At 40.0% G+C, this 24,199-nt stretch overlaps 2 protein-coding genes across 16 annotated transcripts in view; one reads left to right on the top strand and one right to left on the bottom strand.

The window, feature by feature from the left end:
* Positions 1–2,071: 2,071 nt before the first annotated feature.
* On the top strand, positions 2,072–12,125 carry hyi (hydroxypyruvate isomerase). Of its 2 annotated transcripts, XM_046050809.1 has the most exons (9): positions 2,072–2,088; positions 3,015–3,275; positions 3,394–3,505; positions 8,325–8,439; positions 9,196–9,274; positions 10,375–10,424; positions 10,518–10,587; positions 11,280–11,356; positions 11,669–11,804. In XM_046050809.1, exons 2-8 carry the CDS (start codon positions 3,077–3,079, stop codon positions 11,348–11,350), a joined length of 696 nt encoding a protein of 231 aa, XP_045906765.1. In that variant the 5' UTR covers positions 2,072–2,088; positions 3,015–3,076; the 3' UTR covers positions 11,351–11,356; positions 11,669–11,804. The 2 variants fall into 2 exon arrangements, with proteins under 2 accessions (XP_045906765.1, XP_045906764.1); XM_046050808.1 differs by lacking the exons at positions 2,072–2,088; positions 11,280–11,356 and adding an exon at positions 11,884–12,125 and having other exon boundaries at positions 2,995–3,275; positions 11,669–11,803.
* Positions 12,126–14,277: 2,152 nt separating this feature from the next.
* Positions 14,278–24,199, bottom strand: part of szt2 (SZT2 subunit of KICSTOR complex) — a 145,476-nt gene continuing 135,554 nt past the window's right edge. For all 14 annotated transcript variants that reach the window (XM_046049705.1, XM_046049706.1, XM_046049700.1 and 11 more), the window contains 4 exons: positions 21,959–22,475; positions 20,858–20,968; positions 17,295–17,363; positions 14,278–17,203 (listed from right to left, as the gene is read on the bottom strand). In XM_046049705.1, coding sequence (XP_045905661.1) covers positions 17,060–17,203; positions 17,295–17,363; positions 20,858–20,968; positions 21,959–22,475 — 841 coding nt within the window. In that variant the 3' untranslated portion in view covers positions 14,278–17,059. The remainder of the gene's footprint in view (positions 17,204–17,294; positions 17,364–20,857; positions 20,969–21,958; positions 22,476–24,199) is intronic.

Below are 24,199 nucleotides of genomic sequence, written 5' to 3'. Positions count from 1 at the left end.
TCACAATCCTCTCCAGGGTGCGGTTATCCCTATTGCTTGTACACTTTTTTCTACCACATCTTTTCCTTCCCTTCGCCTCTCTATTAATGTGCTTGGACACAGAGCTCTGAACAGCCAGCCTCTTTAGCAATGACCTTTTGTGTCTTGTCTTCCTTGTGCAAGGTGTCAATGGTCGTCTTTTGGACAGCTGTCAAGTCAGCAGTCTTCCCCATGATTGTGTAGCCTACAGAACTAGATGTGTTTTGAGTTAATTAGCTAATTAGAATGTGGCACCAGGTGTCTTCAATATTGAACCTTTTCACAATATTCTAATTTTCTGAGATACTGATTTTGGGGTTTTCATTAGTTGTCAGTTATAATCATCAAAATTAAAAGGAATGAACACTTGAAATATATCAGTCTGTGTGGAATGAATGTTTACATTATACATACATTATACAAGTTTCACTTTTTGAATGGAATTACTGAAATAAATCAACTTTTTGATGATATTCTAATTATATGACCAGCACCTGTATATAAGACGATTTCAAAGTCAGGCTACTATCACCTGAAGAATATATGAAGGAATTAAGGACTTATTAGGAAAAACTTGTCAATGCATTTATCTTAAGTCGACTGGACTACTATAGCGGTCTCCCTAAAAATCAAGTGGTATCTGATTCCGAACGCTGCTTCTTAAGTCCTTACTAAGACCAAAAAAGTCCATCAAATCACTCCAGTTCTGAGGTCTTCATAGTGGCTGAAGACTTTAGTTTGTAGCATTTTTATTGAATCAACTTTGAGGCTTTTGATTAATATCTTACACTGCACTATAACTTTTACTCTCCTGTTGTATCTTGTTTTTATTTTCTATTTAACTCTTTTCAAATTGTATTTAAATATAATTTATTGTCACTGATGCTGTTGATGATATGTGCTATACAAATAAACTTGCCTTGCCGTACTATAAGAATTACTACACTGAAAAATGGCATCAGTTGGTTAGTACCAGCCAGTTTGTTGTAAGAAGCACAGTGGCTTAAGTTGAATCTGAGACAGTCCCATGACCAATCACAATTGAAGTCAAGGGAGATCTTAAATGGGCTCAAGTCAAGGCACAATAATAAACAAGGGAAAGGTTCTACAGCCATGCTAGCAGCTCTGGGTGACCATATTCTCAACCCCCCAAACTGGGATCCTTAAGTTGCACGTTCATGCACGTGTACATGCTTATGCACGCACTGGCAGCCATACCAACATGTACCCATTTTCTGCTGAAGCTATGCAGGTTAGTACTGGGAGACCTCCAGGGAAAACCAAGTTGCTGCTGGATGAGGTGTTGTGGGCGATTAAGGGGCAGTCTTCCCTCTGGTCCTTAAAATAAATTGCAATCCCCCACCGCATTGACGCTGTGCTATAGGAGATGCCGTCCTTTGGATGAGACGTTAAACCGAGGTCCTGACTCATTGTGGTCTGGCTCTCTCCACTTGGCCATCTAATCAACTCCCCGTGTAACTGGCTCTATGTTTCCCTGCCTCTCAGGATGATGTGTGGTAAGCGTTCTGGCACAAATGGCTGCCGTGCATCACCCAGGTGGTCTTAATCAATAAAATAGCCTATGATGTCCATTTTGTAAATTATGGTCCCATTTAGAGTAAAACAGGTGGCTATTTACATTTAACTAGCCATGAACTTGTTTTTGGGTGCTGTCAGTGTTGTCTAGGAGTGTTGTGTTTTCAATTTATGAAAGAGAAAAATGTCTTGTTCAGTGGTACTAAAAGACAGCTTAAGGAGTTGCCTGTGTAGCGAGGCGGATCGTTTGCAGCTCTCACTAAGGAGCCTTGCTTTAACCCTCCTGCAAATTTCTAAGACATTATTAAATACGCCACCTGGGGAATTTCACCAAGAAATATAATTCAGCCAACACTGATAAATGAAGGCAGTGCTTGGTGTCAACAGCAGGAAGAGGAAGTGGCCATGCCACCATTTATACCTTCCTGCTTCCTGTTTAATCAATACCTGCAATCTACTGACCCCGCCCACTCCTGTCAATTAACACAGCAATGGGCTCTTACCCCATGCTGCTACACCTGTTCATTTATTCCGGTAAGTACATTTTATTTTATGCCAACGTTAGCATCCCAATAAATATCACAGCTAATGTGAATTACAGTGCACCTACTTGCCAAGCCAGGTAGCTCCATCCTCTCTTCTAAATATGGTCACTTCTGGTTTAAAACAGACAAGATGGCGACCACCAAAAGCCAAACTCGAGGCTTCAAAACAGTAGTCCGCAAACCAATGGGTGATGTCACAATGGCTACGTCCTTCTTTTATACAGGCTACGGTCTGCATCCAGGTCCCTCGCTAATTTTTAGGCTAGAACGGTCACAAGCAGAATTAAATAAATATAGAATTAAATGGATTTTTAGAATGCACTCTAAATAAACATTATTTATTTATTAATATTGACTGTATTATTTTAAACCCCAAATATTCAAGACCACCTTGTATTAAAAAAATGTGACAAGTGGAGAACTACTCCTGCACATGAATGTACTAAGACTTCATACATTGCTCATTTCACAGGCCAGGAAGCATGCTTCTTGTCATGTGGTCATGTGACAATAACAATGGTCAGGTGAGACACTGTAAACCTGCTACTTCTGTTAATATTTTCAAACTAAAACGTTTTGTGAAACCCAATAATGTCAAATTAGCAAAGCTAGAAGAATGGAAGTAAATAACTATTTTTTAGTCCTTTCCCCAGCATTGCTAAGTTAACTCTCCAGTCTGTGCGTAATTTCACACTTTTCCCTTAACCAGTTTAATATAAATGGCTGTACATTAATTTGATGGTAGTCTATTCATCGGCTATAACGCTGTAACAGAACTGCGGGTTTGCTAAATGACAGCTCCATAGATGTAAATCATGTAAAACAATAGGTTTTGTTTTGGAAATTTACCCGTCTGTCTTCCGCTTTACCTCCGGCTAACTGTAACGTTAGCTAACTTGACGCATCCGCTGTTAGCAGGGTCAAAGTGCAGCACACAGACTGGACGCAGGGTCGTTGGCGTCTGCACTCAAACAAGAATGGCTCCGCTGAAGTTCTGCGCGAATATTTCCTGGCTGTTCACTGAGCTTCCAGATTTCAGCCAGAGAATCTACGCGGCTGCCTCGGCTGGCTTTCAGGCTGTGGAGGCAGGCTGGCTCTACGACTCCGACCTGCACGAGCTTCAGATGGCCAGGGAGGCTGCAGGAGTGGAGGTGGTCCTCATCAACACCCCGCCGGGTAAAAACAGTCCTGCCACCACACTGAGGTTCATTACACCCAGACAGCAGTGATACTGAAATGCTAGTAATGATTAGCGGATGATGGCGGTGGGAATGAGACGATGTGTGTGTTACAGGAAATGTAAAGGCAGGTGATCTTGGTCTTGGAGCAGTTCCTGGAAGAGAGGCAGAGTTCAGACAGGGTCTGGATCTTGCTTTGAAGTATGCAAGAGCTTTGGACTGCAAAAAGTGAGTAAATATCAGTAGGTAACTTTGTTTTCACTCCCAAACCTTCACCCTAAAAAGTTTAATAAAGTTGACAATGCAAACTACACATTGAACACCTTTCAACAAAAAAAGTTAAAGTGCTTCACATGATATATGAAAAGACAGAACAAAGTTATAAAAGATACACAAGGCAGTATAAAAACAAATAGGCTATATAATGTAAAAAAAAAAAACAACTACAAAAATAGATTAAACACAACTGAAGCAATAGAAAAAAATTGCAATGAAGTGAAGCTCAGTTTCATAAATGGCAGTGGCAAACAGAAAAGGTTTTAGCCTCATTTTAAGAGTCCAGTGTTTCCCAGAGAATGACAGGTGTAACTTTGGCAACGGGGGTGGTTATTTATTTTCTAGTTTTAGTTCACCATTTAAATTCAATATAATTCTCCACCTTGTTTTAGTGTTTACTCACAAAGTACTTGAATTGGCTCACCTTGCCTTTCCTTGCAGTCCCCCCCCCCCACACACACACACACCTACACGTCTGGTCTCTCACTGCAAACACACCAACTTGCCCTGCGCATTTCTGTTTCTCTCTCCCTGTATGTCTCTGCTTTGCTGACTTTCTTTGTCTGCATATGGAGGAGGCTTGTTGATGACGTAGCCTATCGAAACCATCATGGTACAGGCAACAGCAGGTATTCACTGTTGCTTTACCTGGTGTGTGCTTGTAAAATATTCATCGTTTTCACATCTTCTAAGGCAAGGATTATACTTTCCGCGTCTGTGAGTGTGCAAGGGTTCTTTTAGGGTCCGAATGATGAACAAATTGTCATCAGAGACAGGTCCACCGCCAGGGCACCAACCGATCTACAGCGCCTGTGTGGAACGAGTCCACTAAGCTGACTCCAGAAAGTAATATAAACAGAAGTAGTCCACGTCTATGGGGTCCGCAAGTGTCCATGTGCGCCTCCGCTCCAGGGTATATTCGTGCTATGGTCCGCACACCCATCAAGATCACAGGGGTGTGTAAGGCTTAATCTGGTTTGAGGTTGTAAAAAAAAATGATTTGCACATGTTAAATAAATCATGACAGTAGATCACTATACAAAAGTCTGTAAAAATATTTTTTTAAAAGTTAGATTTTTTTGTTCTTAATTAAAATAGTAGGCAGGCTAGCAAGCGTGCATGCAGGAAGGGGGGTGCGGAAAGTGCTGCAGCACCCCGTATTGACAGGGAGGAACACTGTGTGCAAATTACATGAGCAGACTACATAATGGGCACTATTGTTACTATATGACAATATAAAATCCAGCAGGTTAGTGCTTAATGTAGGGGATGCTCTTGATATTCCAGCCTAATGATTTGACGTCAGCAGCTGTTTGCACTGTTTTGTCATGATTATAGGAGCTACATTGGTGTGATGCGCAAATCGGCTCTTACAGTATCTGAAAAATCATATGCGCTCAAATCATCCACCGACCCTCAACCCAACTAATGATTTTATCGGTCCTTTTAACTTTCCAGGTGATTTCTTTATTGTGTTGATGTATGAGTGTTTTCTTTAACAGTTTACTTTCATATTTACATTGAGAGGCTGCTGTCAGTCATTTTAAACATTTCCATGGGCGCAGTAATGTCACAGCAAATACCGTGGGACATTTATGCAGCAAAACTAACAACTGTAGGTATAAACTTAACACGACAGACAGAGGAAACTCTGCAGAGGAAAAATAATACAACATTTAGCTTCTGAAATAATTTAGACGCTCTGATGAAGCTTAGGATTGATCAGCAGGACGGCTGATTTACTCAAAACAGTTTCACTGTATGAACTGGACTGTGTTTGAGACCTTTTGGATGTGTAGAACACAAAATAGATTATATTCTGACTGATCTTGTCAGGCTGTCGGGAGATTTAAATATGAAGAAATGCTGCTGTGCCCCTTGCGTAATTGCCCACAGCGTCTTTTTTAACGGGGAGATGCTTCACTCTATTTCACCCACCCAGAAATTCACAAAATGTTTCACCCAAAACTCTGACCTCAAACAGCGGTGCTACCGGTACATTCAGTGTCAAAGAACACAACGCTAAAATTAATTATTTTTGTTCATGAAGTCACCTGTCTGTCATTAGGAAAAACACAACAACTGTGGATATGTAACAGTGGGAAATCATGATCTTTTACCTAATTTTTATTTTTGTTTTATTCATTTAGAGTACGGTCTAGACCGGCTCTTTTGTGAGCGCTATGAGAACTGTTGTTGTGATTTAGCACTATATAAGTAAAATTGAATTGAACTGAAGATCTCTCTGCCGACTGTATGGCGACTGTAACTTCCACTAACCACAAGAAAACAAAAAGGGGTTACTTTGTGGCTATAACAATGCTGTTGACATAATGTACAGATCACCTGTAACCCCTGCTGGAGCAAGAGAACTACAAAACGATCAGTATTTTATGATTAATTAGGCTGTAATCAAAACCCATGTTAAGTCTAATTTTTGGGACAGGAGTCGGGACAACTTCTCGTGATTCAGGACTGTCCCAAATGTTTTGGGACGTCTGGTCACCCTAGCTGTGTGTGTGACGTAGGGACTGATCACCACAATACGCTTACCTTACTACACGTGTCTTTCAGTTGTGCATTTTTCCCGACCGTCGAAGCGGAGGATGACCCGACAATTTTAACCAACACCACCACCAATTTACCCGCGGGTGGCCAGTGCTACTTAATTAAATTAAATAAATTTCTGTAGTGTCAGCTTCTGTCAAGCTTAAAGCTGATGATATACAGAGCAACTTTTAGAGCAATCGTGCAGGGCGATGTTGTCATCAATGGTAATGAGTAAAGATTACTACCGTAATCCCCTCCCCCCACCACTCCGCCACCCGCCCTGCACCGCCGCTATCCGTTCAAAACATAGTCAGACTTGCCACTAGCAAGATTGCCCAGCAACATTGCTCGAAAAGTTGCCCCGTGTATCATCAGCTTAAGGCCATTGTACAACAAGTCAAGGTACAACGTAACATGTGAAGTTGATGCTTCGTCTGCAGACTGGTTTACTCTGGAGTGTCATGTGACCAGAGCGTAATCGCAGCCTTTGCAATTAGAAAATCTTGTTTTATCATATCGTGATAATATCGCAAATGCAATTTATCGTTCGATCCTACTTGTAACCACTCTGTGTTGAAGGAAAGTGTGTAAGTGCGTGCCCACACAGTCGTCATGCAGGCTTTACAGGATTAACCATTACTGGCTGGAAAAGTAGCTGCAACCAGTGAGTAACAGCCCTGGCTGTAACCGTCTTACCTTACTGTAACTGCAGTACATTAACCCTTACATTACATAATCCCTGAGTGTGCGAGTTAATGTCAAAGATACACAGTTCAGTTTTTACAGTGTAATAAACTCCGCTGTGAGTTGAAACAATAGCTGGGGATGGATTAACAACATTTGCAGACAGTGAAACTGACAAAATAAGTTTGAAGAGGCTTGATGGTAAATTTTCAATAAAGTGAATAAAAAAAACTATTGTTTAAGGTAATTCCTATTCTCACCTTGCCAGTTTCATCTGTAGCCTTTTGAAATTAAGTGTATTTTTGCTTACACTGCATTTCAGTTAAATATTTTGTAAAATATGTTCATTCATTTTTATAAATGTTATAAATACTTATTATTTCATTAAGCATATATAGAGTTACTACCTATTCGGACTCATAATGCTGTTTACTCTTGAGAATGGAGACAGACTGTACCATAGACATACTGACAGGCTGAATGTGCTGTGAACATTAAGTCAGTGGTTCTCAAACCTTTTCCTGTCAAGGACCCCTAAACTGACACAAATTAGACCACGGACCTCTGTTTGATACGATTTTTTTCCCCAGTTTCTCCCATCTGATAGGATTTTTTTCTTTTTATATGTTTTATTACAGAACAATTATGGAATCCATGAACAAAATAGTCATATGTTTTTTATTGTGTTATGGATGGAATGTATATAGAAAATAAATGATTCCCCTTTTTGCTGGGGACACCCTGGAGCCCCTTCAAGGTCCTCTGAGAACCACTGCATCAAGTTATAGCAGCTTCTGTAAAGAGAGTGAGAGATCACAAGGGTGACTTCTATATCATCTTTACTAAAACAACATAACACAATTGGAACAATTAACAGACAAAAACAGATTCATAACCCATCACACATGGCACACACTGAAAGTGAATCCAGCGCTTTGGTCGGCTTGATTACATACAAGTCAATGCAAAGAGGTCTGTCGCGACATTCGCTGGTTCGCTCGAGTTCAAATATTTCAACTTGGGTGAGCAATTTCCTTGACGCGATGTTGTAAAAGCCTATCAGCTGTGAGACTGTCTAAACGCCACCGGCAGCTTTGGAGTGTTGTTTGGAGAGGACCTGGCGAGCAGTGTAATGACAATCTGCTGGTCGACAGAGAGAGCTGCTAAAGAACGGGGATGTGTACGGGGAGCAACGCTGCAGGTTTTGGACACAAACACCCGTAGTCGGTCTGAATTCTGCTCTGACAACTATGCCGTTTACCCACGGGAGAGTTAACTGCTTTTATTAAATTTGCTTTTTACCTTAGTTTTTGGGATTACAACTTGATTTATCTTCACTTGCGCTTCTCAGCAGCTAGCTTCCGTGCACTGTTGTTTGAACTCTGTTGGACTACTAATTCATATTTATATACATTGCTGTCTCAGAGCTTTTGTGTTTTGTGATGAGGACACTTTACATAAGAGTTAATTTAGTTCAGAAGGGATATTAAGCAGTTTTTCTTCTTTGGGTATAAAGTATTTGCCATGAATTTATCAGGATCCACCTGATGGCAGGGAGGGTTCCTGTGGGCTCTCCCAGAACAGCAGTTGCCAAGGAGATGGAAGCTATGTTTGTACAGAACCTAAACTATGCTGCAGATATCCTCTCAAAGGTGAGTGACTTTTTCTGTCAAACATAACACAAATCCTCAGCTGTGTACATGTTGTGAAACTGAATTCCTGCAGAAATATAATGGAAGAAAAGAAGGAGGATATACATACGATTAAAACAAACGGAAGATTCAAATTACATTTACAGGAATGTAGTATACTACAAGAGACTGTAAATACTACAATACACTACAAATCCATGAGTACCAACTATAAAATACATTTAATAAATTACTTCTGCATATGAATTAACAGAACACAATGTTAAACAATATTTTAATATTTGAATACATTTTTAAGGGATGACAAAGTTGTTTAATTGGCAAAAGCATATCCACATAACTTTGTCTAAAATCAAAACAAAGTTTGTTACAAAACAAGTAAGCTTGAGTTTAAGAAATTATTTTTAACACCCATCAGGTCCCATAGGTATGGTATTTAAATGATAAGGATAATAAGAAAGTTAATAGCATATACTGTAAATATCATCATTTGTTATGTACGAATTAAACAAACAAGATACAATGTGTTAGTGTAATATAATCTTTTTGGTTGCATTTCTCTCTGTTACAGTACGTGGATACTGTAGTATTCATGTAGGTTTAAAATGTTTCATATTAGTTAGATTAGATCAATTTTAACATCCCACCACCCTGAATTTTTTTTTTCCTATAATCCAAAATTGGTTTGGAGCACAATTGTCACCATTTGATGTGATGTGTTATCAGAATGTTGTGAAATGTCACTGTTCCTCACAGGAAGGAATCACAGGTTTGATTGAACCAATCAACACAAGGATTACAGATCCTAGGTATTTTCTGGACTCTCCTCATCAGGGTAAGACACAGTCCCTAACCAGCATGTACAACTCTCAAGACAAGACCACTGACATGGAACAGTGCACTGCTGGGTTACTGCCCCTGTTAAAGTCAGGCAAATAAGGACCCAACCCAACGGTTGCAAACCCAAACAACCCAACGGTTGCAAATCTTGTCGAAATTTGTGTTTTTAAAATAAAAAGCTCTTTTGGTTCCAGGAAGCTGAACAATTAAATAAATACAAACACATCTGGAGTTCATCTTGGAGTGGTAGAGGCTTGATTTGAGCACCGGGAGCTGTCCCCACTCACTACACACTAGAATGAATCTCTGTATCAGTTAACACTCCTCTCTGCACATGGAAGCCATCGACTATTAAGTGATTTAAGTGAAGTGATTTAAGTGAAAGCCAGTTTTGCTGGAGAATATTTCAAATAAACTTTACAGTTAAATTGTTATATCCATAGTACATTCCTGCAAAAAAAATGTTAATGCATCCAAGATGTTCGATTTAATTGGGTGTGAGATTGGTGGAGGAGTGCCACATTACCAGCCAACAAAAATTTTAATAAGCAAAGAAAGATTTAAGTTTAGACTATTTTGTGGCAACATTCACACCATATTCTGTTGGAATTTCTGTAAAAGAACACATTTTGTCCTCACACTCACCAGCGCTGTCATTTCTGGTCACAGTTAACTTTTGATCTTTTTTGCCCCATATTGGATGAGAGTGTTTTGAATGAGATAAAATAAACATGTCTAATAAGATGTCATTATGTTCTCCCGCTTCTGATATAACCTTTACATGACATACAGTATGGCCCATAAGTCATTTTGCTACCACTAATAGATTTATGTAATCAGTCCATTGATGTAAGTGCTGTAATTGATTCTAAAATGAAACTGCTTTACATGATTCCAAATTGAAATGGAAAAGATTCAGACAGAACCAGGTGTGGCATGTTGTAATCGTGTGCTCAGCAGATTTGTTGCTGTAACAGTATGAGCACACCAGTGTTTGAGAAAGGTGTCTCATTGCTACCACTTCTCTTCAACAAATCACACCTTCTGTCTGGCCACGAGTTACGTCTCAGCTCATCTTCATTTTTGTGTCTGTAGCGGCTGCAATACTGGAGAAGGTTGGAAAGCCTAATATCAAGCTGCAAATGGTGGGTACTTCAGAAATATGTTGTAACGTGAAAATAAAAGTGCAAAAAAATCTGATAAAGCTCTTGCTCTAACAGATGTCTGAACTGTTTCAGGATGTCTTTCATTGGCAAATAATGGATGGAAACCTGACACAAAACATACACAAGTATCTCCCCATAATTGGTGAGTAAAGATGGAAGAAACACTGAAAAGTTGTACAATTAGTACAACCTACAATTACAGATATTAATATACCTTAAATCAATACAGAATGGCAATCTAATAATTTTACAGTATCATTTGCTGTGAAAAATGGCATTGATCATAAGATTAAAATGTTGAAAATATTGTACTCAAATACAGCCTTGGTGACGAGACTGAGGCTGTTGCCTCACCCTCCATCTCATAAAATTAGTAACCCATGAGGGGTTTTTGGTCCAACTTTGATATCTGACAATGACATTTTGGTTTGCACAAAATTTAGATTGGCAACAATCATTAGAGGAACAAGAATTTAACTACCTGCTTGGCTTTGTGCAAACATCACGCATTTAGTAGCTGTAGCCGATTGTGCGTCTAAATAGCTACTAAGAATACACTTGTGCAAATTTAATTACCTTGATTAATTGCCCAGGCTTTTGTTTGCTAAAATCATTGAATTGATCCTGCCTATATTTAGAACAGGTGTCCATGCGGGACAGGCCTTTAATTTCTTTCACACAAAACTGTAATAGGATAATAATAATTAATAATAATAAATAAAACAGTTTATGTCAAACAGTATGAGTATTTCTTCTATAAAAATGATTATATCAATTACACATTATTCATTTGAGCCAGCTCTGACGGACAGGTTATGCACTTTTATTTTGTAGGCAGCAAGGTAACGAAAACAAGCATACCCAACAACATGGTGCAGGATGCAGAGAAAAGTGGCAGAAGTTAACAAAAAGTGAGCGATGGACTTCACATGACAGTATTCACAACTTGAATGAATTTTTATGAAAAGTTTTGATTCTTTTGATCGGTGGACCCTTACAGACTAAAGGCATATAAATAATTGAGGAACAGACACATTCCTTTACGGCCACTTCAAAGTTAGTGAGCCGGCACTTTTTTCTTCTCTTGTTTATCATGCTGGTAAATCTGAGTGAATTAGACTTTGTTTCCATAAATTGAACTTAAGGATTGAATTGTGGAGAATCTAACTGATCTAACGATTTGTAGCATGTCCATACTGGAAAAAAGTTGTTGTCTTTCTCAGGTCATGTGCAGATTGCTCAGGTTCCAGGCAGGAATGAGCCTGACAGTGCCGGAGAGCTCAACTACAGCTACCTGTTAAACACACTGGAAAAGCACCACTACCAGGGATACATTGGCTGTGAATATAAGCCGCTAGGTTAGGACTCTTTTTATTTGATTCGTTATGGTACCCATTTAGACAAAATAAATGTAAATAATCATCTCTGTCCTCTTTAGGCTCCACAAAGGAGGGTCTGGGTTGGATCAAAGATTACTGCACACACAGGAAGTGATGAGCACAGGTGTCCAACCACAAATATGTTGTTTAATGGCAGTCCTGTTACACTTGTTAACTTCTACCGGCACTAACACTATTTTTCTTTTACCTTTGAACAAATTCTTTCTATTTTTTAAACACACACATTTTTTTCCTTTAATAGCATGTACAATCCTACCAAATAAAGCCTGATGTAAGCCTACTTGATGTAAATAGTATGTACATTTTGTTAAGAAAGACATATCAGGTACATCTGTAATGCAGTCCACAACAACAGCACGAACTAACTGCAGTTAGGGTTGGGCTGATAGACGATGCCATCGTCCATCGAACAATGGCTGAAATACATCACAATGGTTGTTTCTTGAATTTTGTTTGATGTGGGAGTTAAACGACATGTCCTGATCAAAGATAACTCAGAGATTCCTCACGGTGGTGCTGGAGGCCAGGGCGATGCCATCCAGAGTAACTATTATCTTTAGATAATGCGTCACGGAGGTGCTTGGGCCCCAGTACCATAACTTCCGTCTTATCTGAGTTTAACATTAGAAAATTACAGGTCATCCTGATTTTTACATCTTGAAGGCACACTTGAAATTCAACTAACTGATTAGTAACATCTGGCTCGATCGATAGATATAACGATGGATTCATGGTGTTTCCTGATAATATTGCCTAAAAGAAGCATATATAAGGAATGGACCAAGCACAAATACTCTGGAACTCTGACTCTGGAAATCTGGAGGATTCATCGTTAACATGTACAAATGAGATTGATCTGATAAATTGGAACTAAAAACAGCTTAGAGCGGTTCCTGTAATGCCAATTAAGTGTTCAAGTGTCTGTAATAGGATATGATGGTATCAAATGCAGCACTAAGATCTAACAAGACAAGTGCAGAGACGAGTCCTTCGTCTGTTGCAATTAGGTCATTTGTAATTTTCACCAGTGCTGTCTCTGTGCTATGATGAACTCTAAATACTGCCATTAATACTGCTATTTAAATGTCTGTGCCACATTGTTAGCTTAGTATTTATGCATGAACTTTGGCATGCATGGAGATTCATCATTAATATGTACTGTTTAGTGAATTCTAGAATTAAACTAAAATATAATAGCGCTCAGTTATAGTAGAGTTCAGTTTCATGGCATCCTAGATGCAAAAATGTCTTCTTCAAAGACCATTATTCTTTAACATGACTCATGATATGTGAGAGAACCTAGGTTGAACAGACCTGATCTGTTACTTCACTTTCATATCACACAGCTCACAGTTGGGCTTGCTAGACCTGGACAGGTCACCAGTTCATCACATGGCTGACACATGGAGACAAAAAAACATTCACACTCACATTCACATCTAAGGGCAATTTAGAGTCAATCTTTGGACTGTGGGAGGAAGCTGGAACACCTGGAGAAAAAGCCACGTGGACACAGGGAGAACATGCATGCCCTTCATTTAAATAATAAATAATGTATTTAATAGTTCATATTTTATGCTCGCTTTGGTCTCCTCAACAAAGAGTCTGCTGTAAAGTCTTGAGTCCTGCTGAGAGGGAATATGAGTAAATCAGCTGGGCCTGATAACATTCCTGGCCATATACTAAAAACCTTGATGTTATTACTGACATTTTCAACATCTCACTGTGTCAGCCCTGTGGCACTCGCCCCCATTCTGATGAAGTGCTTTGAGAAACTGATTCTTCAGCACATAAAGAACAACATCCCAGCCAACCTGGACCCTCACCAGTTTGCTTTCAGAACCAACAGATGCACAGAGGATGCCATCTCCACTGCCCTCCACCCAGCCTTCAAAACTTACAGAAAGAGAACATGTGTCAGGATGGAAAAGTGTTTTAGCGCACTGCATTCAGGTTGCAGTCTTCACTGGAGGCGTGTGTTCGAGTCTCACTTCTGGCAAGACCCTTTAGTCTGGGTCTACAGTAAAGCGTCCTATCACAGAAGCAGTTGGGCTCGAGTCCAGCACGGACCACTGAGTAGGCCCTGAACCCCTAACTGCTCCCTGGGCACTGCACAATGTCTGCCCACTGTTCCTAATTAATATTTTAATTAAAAATGAACCCAACACAAATTTCCCCTTAGGGGGAAAAACAAAACATATTTAGTGTTAGCAGACAAAACATGCTGGTCTGAAAAATCCAGACTCTAACGAAGCTAGTAGCGTGTTATTTATCTAAGTTGTGAAGGTTGTGATCATTGACATTTTTCCAAGTTTAGTCATTAATTGTAGGTTTACTTCCCTCAAACAATAAACAAAGAAAGTAGTCCATCTTAAATTTACAAAAATCCTAATAATTTGTATTTGTGTTAAAAATGATTCAGCACATTCTCATTCATCCTACTGCTTTATTTATCATTTCACATACTGTATAAAGTGTTCTGTATATACATAATATACATCATACAGTTAGAAACAGTGCAGTGTTTATATTACAGTCAAAATGCTAAGGGCTAACTTGTTCCAGTTCACATTTTGCATGATGAATATCCAGTGTGTAACAGACTGAATTCTCCACAGCAAAGAGAACGCTTTGCTTAACATTTCTTCATTTCACATCCACAAAGAAGCTCCAACACGTATTTGGTATCCTTACAGTAAAAATGTGTAGGAATCTAAGGCTGCTGAGGTCGTCATTAATGAAGGTACTGCAATGAATATCAAGCCTTCATGTTTGTTGTGATGTCACACTCTTGTATCTTGCTGGCTTCATGCCCTCTTGTTTTTGATTACCAGCCACACTGTTTCAGAATAAATACCACAAGTCACTCATCACCCTGAACATGCTTTGGAAACACACTGCGTGATGACATGTGGCATCCTATTATGCAAATCATCAAAGGTAATATGACCCATTGTCTTTCTTATGAAAGGCAATTTCTGTCATATTCTCCAGACTGACTCAGTTTCACTGCATAACTTCAGAAGCGTGTGTTTCCAAAGATCTATGCAGAGCTGATGGAACGACAACCGTATTACTTCATAAAATTGGGAATTTGAGGAAACAAAATAAAGAGAAAGGCACTTCAGCAGATACGGCAGTGGGGTTCAAGTGAGTAACCAGTTCGACATGTGAAAATCTAACATTAAAGTCTTCCCACTCTGCATACTGACATCTCAGCTGTCCGTCCTCACCCACACACACACACACACACACACAGATGTGGTATGAAGAGCTAGCAAAATGTATCAGAAGGCACAAGATCAAAGATAACTGATAAATGAAGTTGTGGAGTATGAAACAGCAGTTACATTGCCAGAAGTGTTCACTGTTGGTTGCTTATGTGTGTCTGTCTCTCACTCGCTCTCTATTTTTAGGGTCAGTCAAAGATGAGGAGAAAGAAGGGCAGCAGTGTCTTATCGACTGGTAAAAACCTAAATGTTTTCTTAACACCAGGTTGTCAGAATATGTGGTAGAGCACAGTACTGCAGGACCTAGTTTCAGGTCGTCAAAGCATTTTGCTCATGATGCGACATCCGAGACTAATAAATTTAATCTAGTTTCCGCTTTTACTCTACCTGGTTAATCAGTAAAAGGCTCTGTGCTAGAGGTCTTCAGACTGACCCGATTCTTGAAAATCCTAAAGATCCCACCAAACAGTTCATTATATATCTGGACTTTGATGTCTCAAGCTGGACAGACACTGTGGGGTTCAAGCCCAACTTAACCCTGACTGGTCCTCCCCAGACTACTTTCAGAATCAGAGAAAATTGATCTGACAAATAGGTTGTCATTTGCATCAGTTTGAGGTCAGGACGTCTGATTAATTGCCTGAACAATCTGGCTATTGAATAATCGGTTGAATTTCTGGCAGATCAGACATTTCGATCAGATGTCTGCTGTTTGAGCTGCTCCATGATCTGATATTTTACCTGACTACTGTCAAAAGACCCCACATAAACCTGATTCAATTTTCCTGGAGATTTATTTTACTTGTTGTTGTTGTATTCAGTGTGAGCTCCACACTGTGGTCGCTCAAAGTGCACAAAGTTTGTTACGTGCAGCTAGTGTTAACACAATTACAAGAACAAGCAAACACACTGTCTGCCCAGCTTTATGTAGCAGTTCTGCCAATTTTCCTAGAACTGAATTCCTTTCCATTTCCTATGATGTGAGCAAAGGTGTTTTTTCATTTAGGTGAGGTGCTGTTCCTCACTATAGCACACTGTAGGAAACCCTAGTCAGTTTTTCCCCAAATCAGCCTAAATATTAGTTTTATAAATACTTTGCACTTCATACGTGCAGAGAAAAATGGCACCGTCTCAAGAGAAACATGAAATTGCCCTAATACTTATGATATATATATATATATATATATATATATATATATATATATATATATATATATATATATATATATGATATCAGACACACAGCTGCAGTGTGAGTAGCATTGTTCATGCTGCAGCTGCATACTGTATACCTGGAGGATAAAAACATTTATCTACTGTGAGGCAGATCAGAGTGGGATCATCACTGGCCAACACTGGAATATTTTCACATACCCCAATTTAACACTGTCGATTTATCTTTTAATTCCATCTTGTGGACATGTACTGAGGAGTACAGGACACATGCGGGTTTATCATGTGCACATGAATGCATAGTAAAAAGCAAGTTATATCAGAGGATTATGGATACTGAAGCAGCTAATGGAGGTTTTCTCAACAGAAGCTAGGAGCCATTTTGTTTTTAATCAGATTTTTTCCCCCCCAACACTGGTTTGGGGCTGGGTGAAGCCAACTGATGCAGGAAGGCTACACCATTTAAAAAAAAGAAAAAGATTGGGAGCAACGCACAAGCAAATAGTGACAGACAACCAGTTTCCTGGGTTTGGGTGTGTGTGGGTTTCTGTAGGCGTTAGGTATCAATTCTTCACCTGTAAAAAAAACCCATCAGCTATATGCATCCTGTGGACTAACAGGGCATTGCATGAATGCAAAAACATCACTTGAAGCTTCACAGCACACAGTGTAGCTGCTGGGAGAGCACATTTTTCCGGATGTCAATTCCTTCAATAGCTTCTTGTTTTCCTCTGCTGTTGCTTCCTGTTTCCACGTGTTGATTGTGGTCACATAGACATGCGCTGAAGTTTAAGTCCAACACGGATTAGCTCTATAACAGTCCTGTCCAGAGGTTATAGCAGGCAGTGTTGATGACAGACTCCAGGTGATGATACATAGACACCAGCTGAGGGGGAGGGCTGCTGCTGGCCTGTGGCTGCGATGGCAGCGGCTCCCGAAACACAACTTTTAGACTCTGAGAGGAAGGAAAAAAAAAACATTGCTGAGATATCTGCATAACTGTATAGTATAATAATGATATAAATTATATCAGCATGATAACTCACAGTTTTTCCAGCTTGGGTGTCCAGAAAGACCAAAACAAAGCAGTCAGTGAACTTCTGGTTCAGAACAGCCTGAAACAAGATGGCAGATGTGTGTGAGGTGAGGCTGTGTACTAACATGGTATCCATCCTTTTGATCTTCTTTATGATGTTAAATGTTAAAATACTGTGGTTAGTAGGTATGGACCAAACAGTCGTAAAGTGTGAAGGTATTTCTTCCACTAAATTCCATTTGAATGTTTTTACTCAGAACTTGTTCACTGTGCCACAGAGCACATTGGGGTCCAATAACTAAAAACACACGATGAGCCCCACTGTTGCACCGGGTGATACGTTCCTTCTGTACCTAGTTAAAAATATATAAATATTATGCATTAGTCCAAATTATCCAAAAATTATAATAATTAAAACCAAGACAGTCATTTCATGATGAAGAAGGTAAAAATGGAGATGTATTCCATGTGTAAAACTATGGTACACTGTATATTATACTGTTTTGGTATACTATATAATATACTGTTTAATTTCAATTATGATTTTGGCTTTGATTATGAAAACAAGATAATGGAAATAAAATGATTATTGTGCTGCATTCCATATCACAACAATGCTCTGGTTTTGTCTTGTGTTATAAATCCAGCGCACCCTTTCCTTTACCTCAGTGGCTCGCTCCTTGCCCCTCCCTACAAGCCCAAACTCGCTCTCAGCAGGCTGTGATGTTTAGTTCAGCCCGAGCCAACATGACTGGGTTGTAACTGCTTTACTCTGCTAGTTACAACTATTAGTTTAAGCCTACAACATTTTACACTGCATAAATTAGCCTAGCATCTAGCGGACTGTTTCTGTTTCTCTGCTCATGGCTTTATAAATCACATATTAATTTAAACTTATTTATACTTTTCTTACTCTAAACTTACTGAAGCTGGGGTAGGCACTGTTGGAGAACTAGAAAGATACAGCTAGATTTAGAAAGTATCCAACTAGGAAATTACTGAGCCTTTTTAAAAATGAAACTATCTGTAACCGTGCTAGATTGCAGAAGTTCAAGATTCTACATCGTCTGCAAATTTGTCCCCGCAAAGACTTAAAATGAACTCCCCAACTTAAACCTATGTGCCTTAGGTGTAAAGTCTCTGTAGGAACCTACACTCAACGGTGTTTGGTCCTGCCCTAAAGTTTGGGCATACTGGGTGAATATCTTGCAAGATATGGGAAAAATCTTTGCTTATGAATCCTCTCTGCCTACTTTGTGGTCATAAGAACCAAGACGCAATTGTTAATGCCAGCTCTGGCAGACTGTACAATTTCTTTGCGTATGCTGCAAGGAAGAACATTTTCATATCATGGATAAGTGACAGACCTCCCATGATAACAAATTGCCATTGGATAATCATGGACTGCTTTACTATGGACTACTTAACCTGTTTCCTTCACTCTTTAGTGGGATTCTGTGAAGACATGGACTCCGTACCTTCAGTTTTCCAACCTCAGTGGACTCAACACTCATGACTATTCCCCTTGATTGACCATGGACTTTCCTTTTGTGCTCTGCTTATTATATTGTAATATTATGAGTTCACTGTCCCCACTGTTGCTCAAACCTTTACTGATATGTGACTTAATTGTCATTATTTTTTATACAGCTTGTGCAGACCAAATTTGTATTGTCTTATGCTGAGCTTTTGTTCTTGCTGTATGTATACAGGGGAAAGAATGGAAAAAATAACAAAAAAACCTAATAAACATACCTGAAAAAAAAATAGATATCAGTGAGCTATTTTTTTTTTTTAAAGATTTACATCTTCAGCAGGAACCAATGGGCTCAGAGCTGAGAGCCACAGACAGAGTAGAGAAGGCAGAAAGTACTGAAAGACAGACTGTGAAGACATGGACTCCGTACCTTCGGTATATCGGTATAATAAGGTATACGATATAATTTTAAAAGAGAGATAAAGTTAGACAATACCATTGATAGCGATATAGTTTGATGTTGAGTTAATTAATGTGTTTCCGTAAAGTCTTGCCAGCGTCTCCCTCACCGCTAAGCCCCGGCCTCTGGGTATGTGCTCAGCCCCTCTAGCTCAAACTCTCTAACAACATGTAGGGAGACACAATGCTGGAAGACACTGCTGAAGAACTGGCTTGTAAAAACAACGGTACAGTCAGTGTTTCCCACACAAACTTTACTTTGGCAGGCCGCCCAGGTATATTTGGCGACACACTGTAGCATTTATCAGAGAAACACAGAGTTATTACATTACAAGTAGCGACATGGTGGATATTTTACAAGCGCAGACCAGGTAAAGTGACAGTGAAAACATCAGTCAGATGTCATTCGTTAGCTACCATGGTGGTTTTGTTTTGAAAGGCTACGTCGTCAACACGACTCCTCAACATGCAGCCCAGCTGCTGCTGTTAACGGAATCGCAGGTAAAAGAAATGGATTACACAACAGAACCAGCAAGTTTCAAGAGTGTGCGAATAGATGTTCAGATTGTGCTGCCTTAAGGAGCAGAAAAAAGTACATTCAGATATCTAAAGCACAACAGGATAGTGATGTAAAGTATTGTGTTATTTGACAAGCACAAAATACTACCCATGAGTCTCAGTGGTCACTGCTATGGAGAGACTCCATCCAGAGCTATTACAGTGAGGGAAAAAACTATTTGATCCCCTGCTGATTTTGTATGTTTGCTCATTGACACAGAGATGATCAGTCTATAATTTTAATGGTAGGTTTATTTGAACAGTGAGAAACAGAATAACAACAAAATAATCTGAAAAACGCATGTCATAAATGTTATAAATTGATTTGCATTTTAATGAGTGAAACATGTATTTGACCCCTCTGCAAAAGTACTTGGTGGCAAAAACATTGTTGGCAATCACAGAGGTCAGACGTTTTTTGTAGTTGGCCACCAGGTTTGTACACATCTCAGGAGGGATGTTGTCCCACTCCTCTTTGCAGATCTTCTCCAAATCATTAAGGTTTTGAGGCTGACGCTTGGCAACTCGAACCTTCAGCTCCCTCCACAGATTTTCTATGGGATTAAGGTCTGGAGACTGGCTAGGCCACTCCAAGACCTTAATGTTGTTTTGTTTCTTCCATTTGTGAATAATCGCACCACCTTCTCACCAAGCTGCTTGGCGATGGTCTTGTAGCCCATTCCAGCCTTGTGTAGGTCTACAATCTTGTCCCTGACATCCTTGGACAGCTCTTTGGTCTTGGCCATGGTGGAGAGTTTGGAATCTGATTGATTGATTGATTGCTTCTGTGGACAGGTGTCTTTTATAGAGGGAACAAACCTCTCTTTCTGATTGAGAGGGGGTCAAATACTTATTTCACTCATTAAAATGCAAATAAATTTATAACATTTTTGACATGCGTTTTTCAGATTTTTTTTGTTATTTTGTTTCTCACTGTTCAAATAAACCTACCATTAAAATTATAGACTGATCATCTCTTTGTCAGTGGGCAAACACTGAAACAGCAGAAAACACCAGTTAGACGTCACCTTTGGTTGGTGATATATAAAAGGTGAAGGGAAATAAAGAGCTCTTCTCACCAGATACTGGATGCCGTTGTCGTCGAAGTGTCTGCAGCTCTGAGGGAAGCGGTTCAGCAGGACTTTGATTAGACTCTGGTACCAGGCTGGACTCATGGTCAGGAAACAGTCCTGCAGCAGCACATAATACACAACATTTCCTTTATTGCACATTCAGTTAAGGTAAAATATTACAGCTGATCACTATAAAAAGTATAAAAGGATTCTAAAAGACAGTCCCACCCTGCCACAGCCTGTTCACCCTGCTGTTCATCCTACTACATATATATTTCCTTTTAATGTCTTCACTTAGTGCTTCCTTATTTGCAGTTTGTTCTGTTTGATTGTTTATCAGTCCCTCCAGGATTTCATGATGTCGCAATCGCAAGACAACACAAATTCACTTGCAAAACTGACCAATCACCACAACTTTTCCACAAATTTGACCCATCATCTCCGTTTCGCGCAAAATGTTGTCACACGTCAGCAATCTCACTTCCTTGTTTACAAGAACGTAAAACATACACGGAGACGGCAGAAACAGATGGAGGACGTGAGACGAGACAAATCACTGTGACACAGGCTGCTGCTTCCCGGTCAACTGCAAGCACTGAGAGAATCAAGGTAAGGTAGTATAAATATGCAGGTTAGGCCCGCGAAATCCTGGAAGGACTGATTCTTTTCTAGTCCAATTCAAATATTTGAATATCTGTGTGATGCATGGAGGGGGCTATAACTACATTTCATTGTGCAATCCTATTGTATAATGACAAATAAATCCCCTGAATTCTTGGATCAGTCTAGTAAAGAATTGCTTGGAACAGCAGCATATGTTAAATCCATCCAGCAGCAGCCAATAATGTAGTGTAGGCAGAAGGGAAAGGTGTGTTTGGCACGGCACATCAGCAGAGAACAAATAATGACTTGACCAGGACACAAAATGTAGGACTTAACTTGGGACTTGATGCAGGCCACTTCATGGCCATGATATGCGACTGACTTGTCACGGGGGGGGGGGGGGGGGGGGGGGGGGGGGGGGGGGGGGGGGGGGGGGCTTGACATGCCTTGACATGTGCACTCACATATGGATCAATGCAAAATGCAAGGAGGAGGAAATCTTACCAGTTGTGGGTCGATCTCCCCCACCGAGCGGCTCTGGACAGCCTCCAGCAGCTCCTCCAGCTCACTGAACGACAGCTTGGTCAGCTTCAGTTTGTCCAGGGCTAGGTGCTCTCCGTGGAAGAGCCTCCTCCACAGGTTATCCCTGCGACAATGCCCCATGGCCTGCTCCACACTGGCCTGGATCTGTCTGCGGGCTGACGCCACCTCGTTATTGAGCAGAGGAAACAGAGGAGAGGGGTAGAGCAGCCCCTGAGCGTCTGGTCCACCCCCCGCCAGGGGGTAAAACTCATTGCCATCGCTAGGGGCCAAAGCGGTTGCAGTTTCAGATGACGTTTCCTCCCAGAGGTCTTGCTCGGTGCCACGTGACCCACAGGCTTCTGCTCTATCTGGAGGGAGACGGCCACCCAGCTCGCCAGGATCACGGTGGATCTGAGGAAGCTTCTTGAAGCGGCGCATGTCAGCTGTGAGGCGGGGGAAGAGCTCTCTCTGACTGGTCATGATCACATAGAACCGCAACCTACACATAAAAGTACAGGAAACATCAGCTGATTTTGGCTGATCACAGAAATATCTGTACCATATGTTGACTGTTAAGTTACAACAACTTGCAGTAAATGAATACATACAGATGAACAGGTCATGACCGGCTATTTGAACCATCAAACATCCACTTAAAGCAACACTATGTATGCTGAACAGCTGCCACTGTGGCTTCATGCTGTATTTACATGATACTAGAAGTGATTTTCCTTTTATTTCCCAAGATTCCTTTGAGTCAGCTGCTTCAAAGACTCTCATCATTAGACGACCTAAATCATTAGACGAAATAAATGAGAGTGAGTGGTAGGGCTGAAACGATTCATCGATTAAATCGATTAAAAAAAGCATTGATGTAACTATATAGTACACTGTTTCGCTTGGACTTGTATTACTGTCGCACTTCGCTCTTATGTTGTGTAAACACGGCGTGATTATGACGGCAGTGTTTACCAAGTGAAAGAAGAGAGGGAAATCAGCGAGGGATAAAGAAGAAAGTGTCCAAAGTATGGGATTATTTCAAGCTAAAAGAAAACAACAACTCTGTAATGTTACAGTCCGTCCACCGTAAAATGAAACTTTTGTGGCCTACCTCAACAGCACGACGGCATCTGATCAGAAAGCACCCAGTCTATCACCAAGTTGGAGCAGACAAGGTAACAGTAACTTTAGCATTTAACTGATTTAATTGAAATCTTGATTGATTGAGTTGAAGGCTATCATAACTAAGCTGCAATCCTCAGCAGTAAATGTATACATGTGCATTTGTTGTTCTCCGCCTGGTTGGGCCGTGACTTTGGGTTGTAACGCTGCTGCCACTAAGCAAAAGTACTAAAATCATCGTTAGCTGCAGCCCTAGTGAGCGGGATGGGACCACAAACAGGACACAACAAACAGGAACTGCGTGTTTACTTCTTATTTTACTTATAATGCTCCGTATTTGTATAGCGCCTTTCTAGTCTTTGACCACTCAAAGTGCTTTTACACTTCATCTGCAGTCAGCAGTCACACACATTCATACACTGAGCCTAAGTGCTCAAACAGAAACTAACATTCACACTCATTCATACACTGGTGGAACAGCCACCAACCCGCTCTACCTCCTGAGCCACAGCCGCCCCAATTCCTGAAATGTTTATCTGTGACATACTAAAGTAAAAAAGGATCATAAAAACATATGCAGGAATATCAATCAAAAGATTGCTAAAATTAGCAACCATAAGCTACTGGTCATAGCAGGACATGGTAGGCTGTATCAGTAAAACCTGAGTGCAGTGTTTTATAGCAATAATGAACTCAACCTTTTATTGGTGAGAGGCTAAATGTTTTTTCTTTTCTTTCAAAAATGACAAATTCCCAACTTAAAGTTCATAAAACATTCTTTCTCACACCAAAGTACAGTATTTAGTATTTATTATAGCCGGCCTGATATTCAATATTTGAGGCTGATAACCTATGATTCTATTTTTAATATAAAAACTTTAAAGTTTAATTTTAAAGATCCCCTCAATCTTTAAACAGAAAAGCAAAAAATCCTCACATTTGAGAAGCTGGAAGCAACAAATATCTGTCTATTAGCAGACTAAACTAATGGTTTAAGCACTTAAGAAAACAACTAGGGGTAACAAACAAATATATCCTGCATGTATTCCATGCAAACGTAGTGCACACCAATGTGTCTGGTCTCACCAATGACTTTTATTA

This window comes from Micropterus dolomieu, linkage group LG05 (assembly GCF_021292245.1).
Source record: "Micropterus dolomieu isolate WLL.071019.BEF.003 ecotype Adirondacks linkage group LG05, ASM2129224v1, whole genome shotgun sequence".
NCBI classification, from domain to species: domain Eukaryota; kingdom Metazoa; phylum Chordata; class Actinopteri; order Centrarchiformes; family Centrarchidae; genus Micropterus; species Micropterus dolomieu.
Note: the sequence above shows the minus strand (reverse complement) of the source record. Positions and strands in the feature narration are given on the sequence as shown.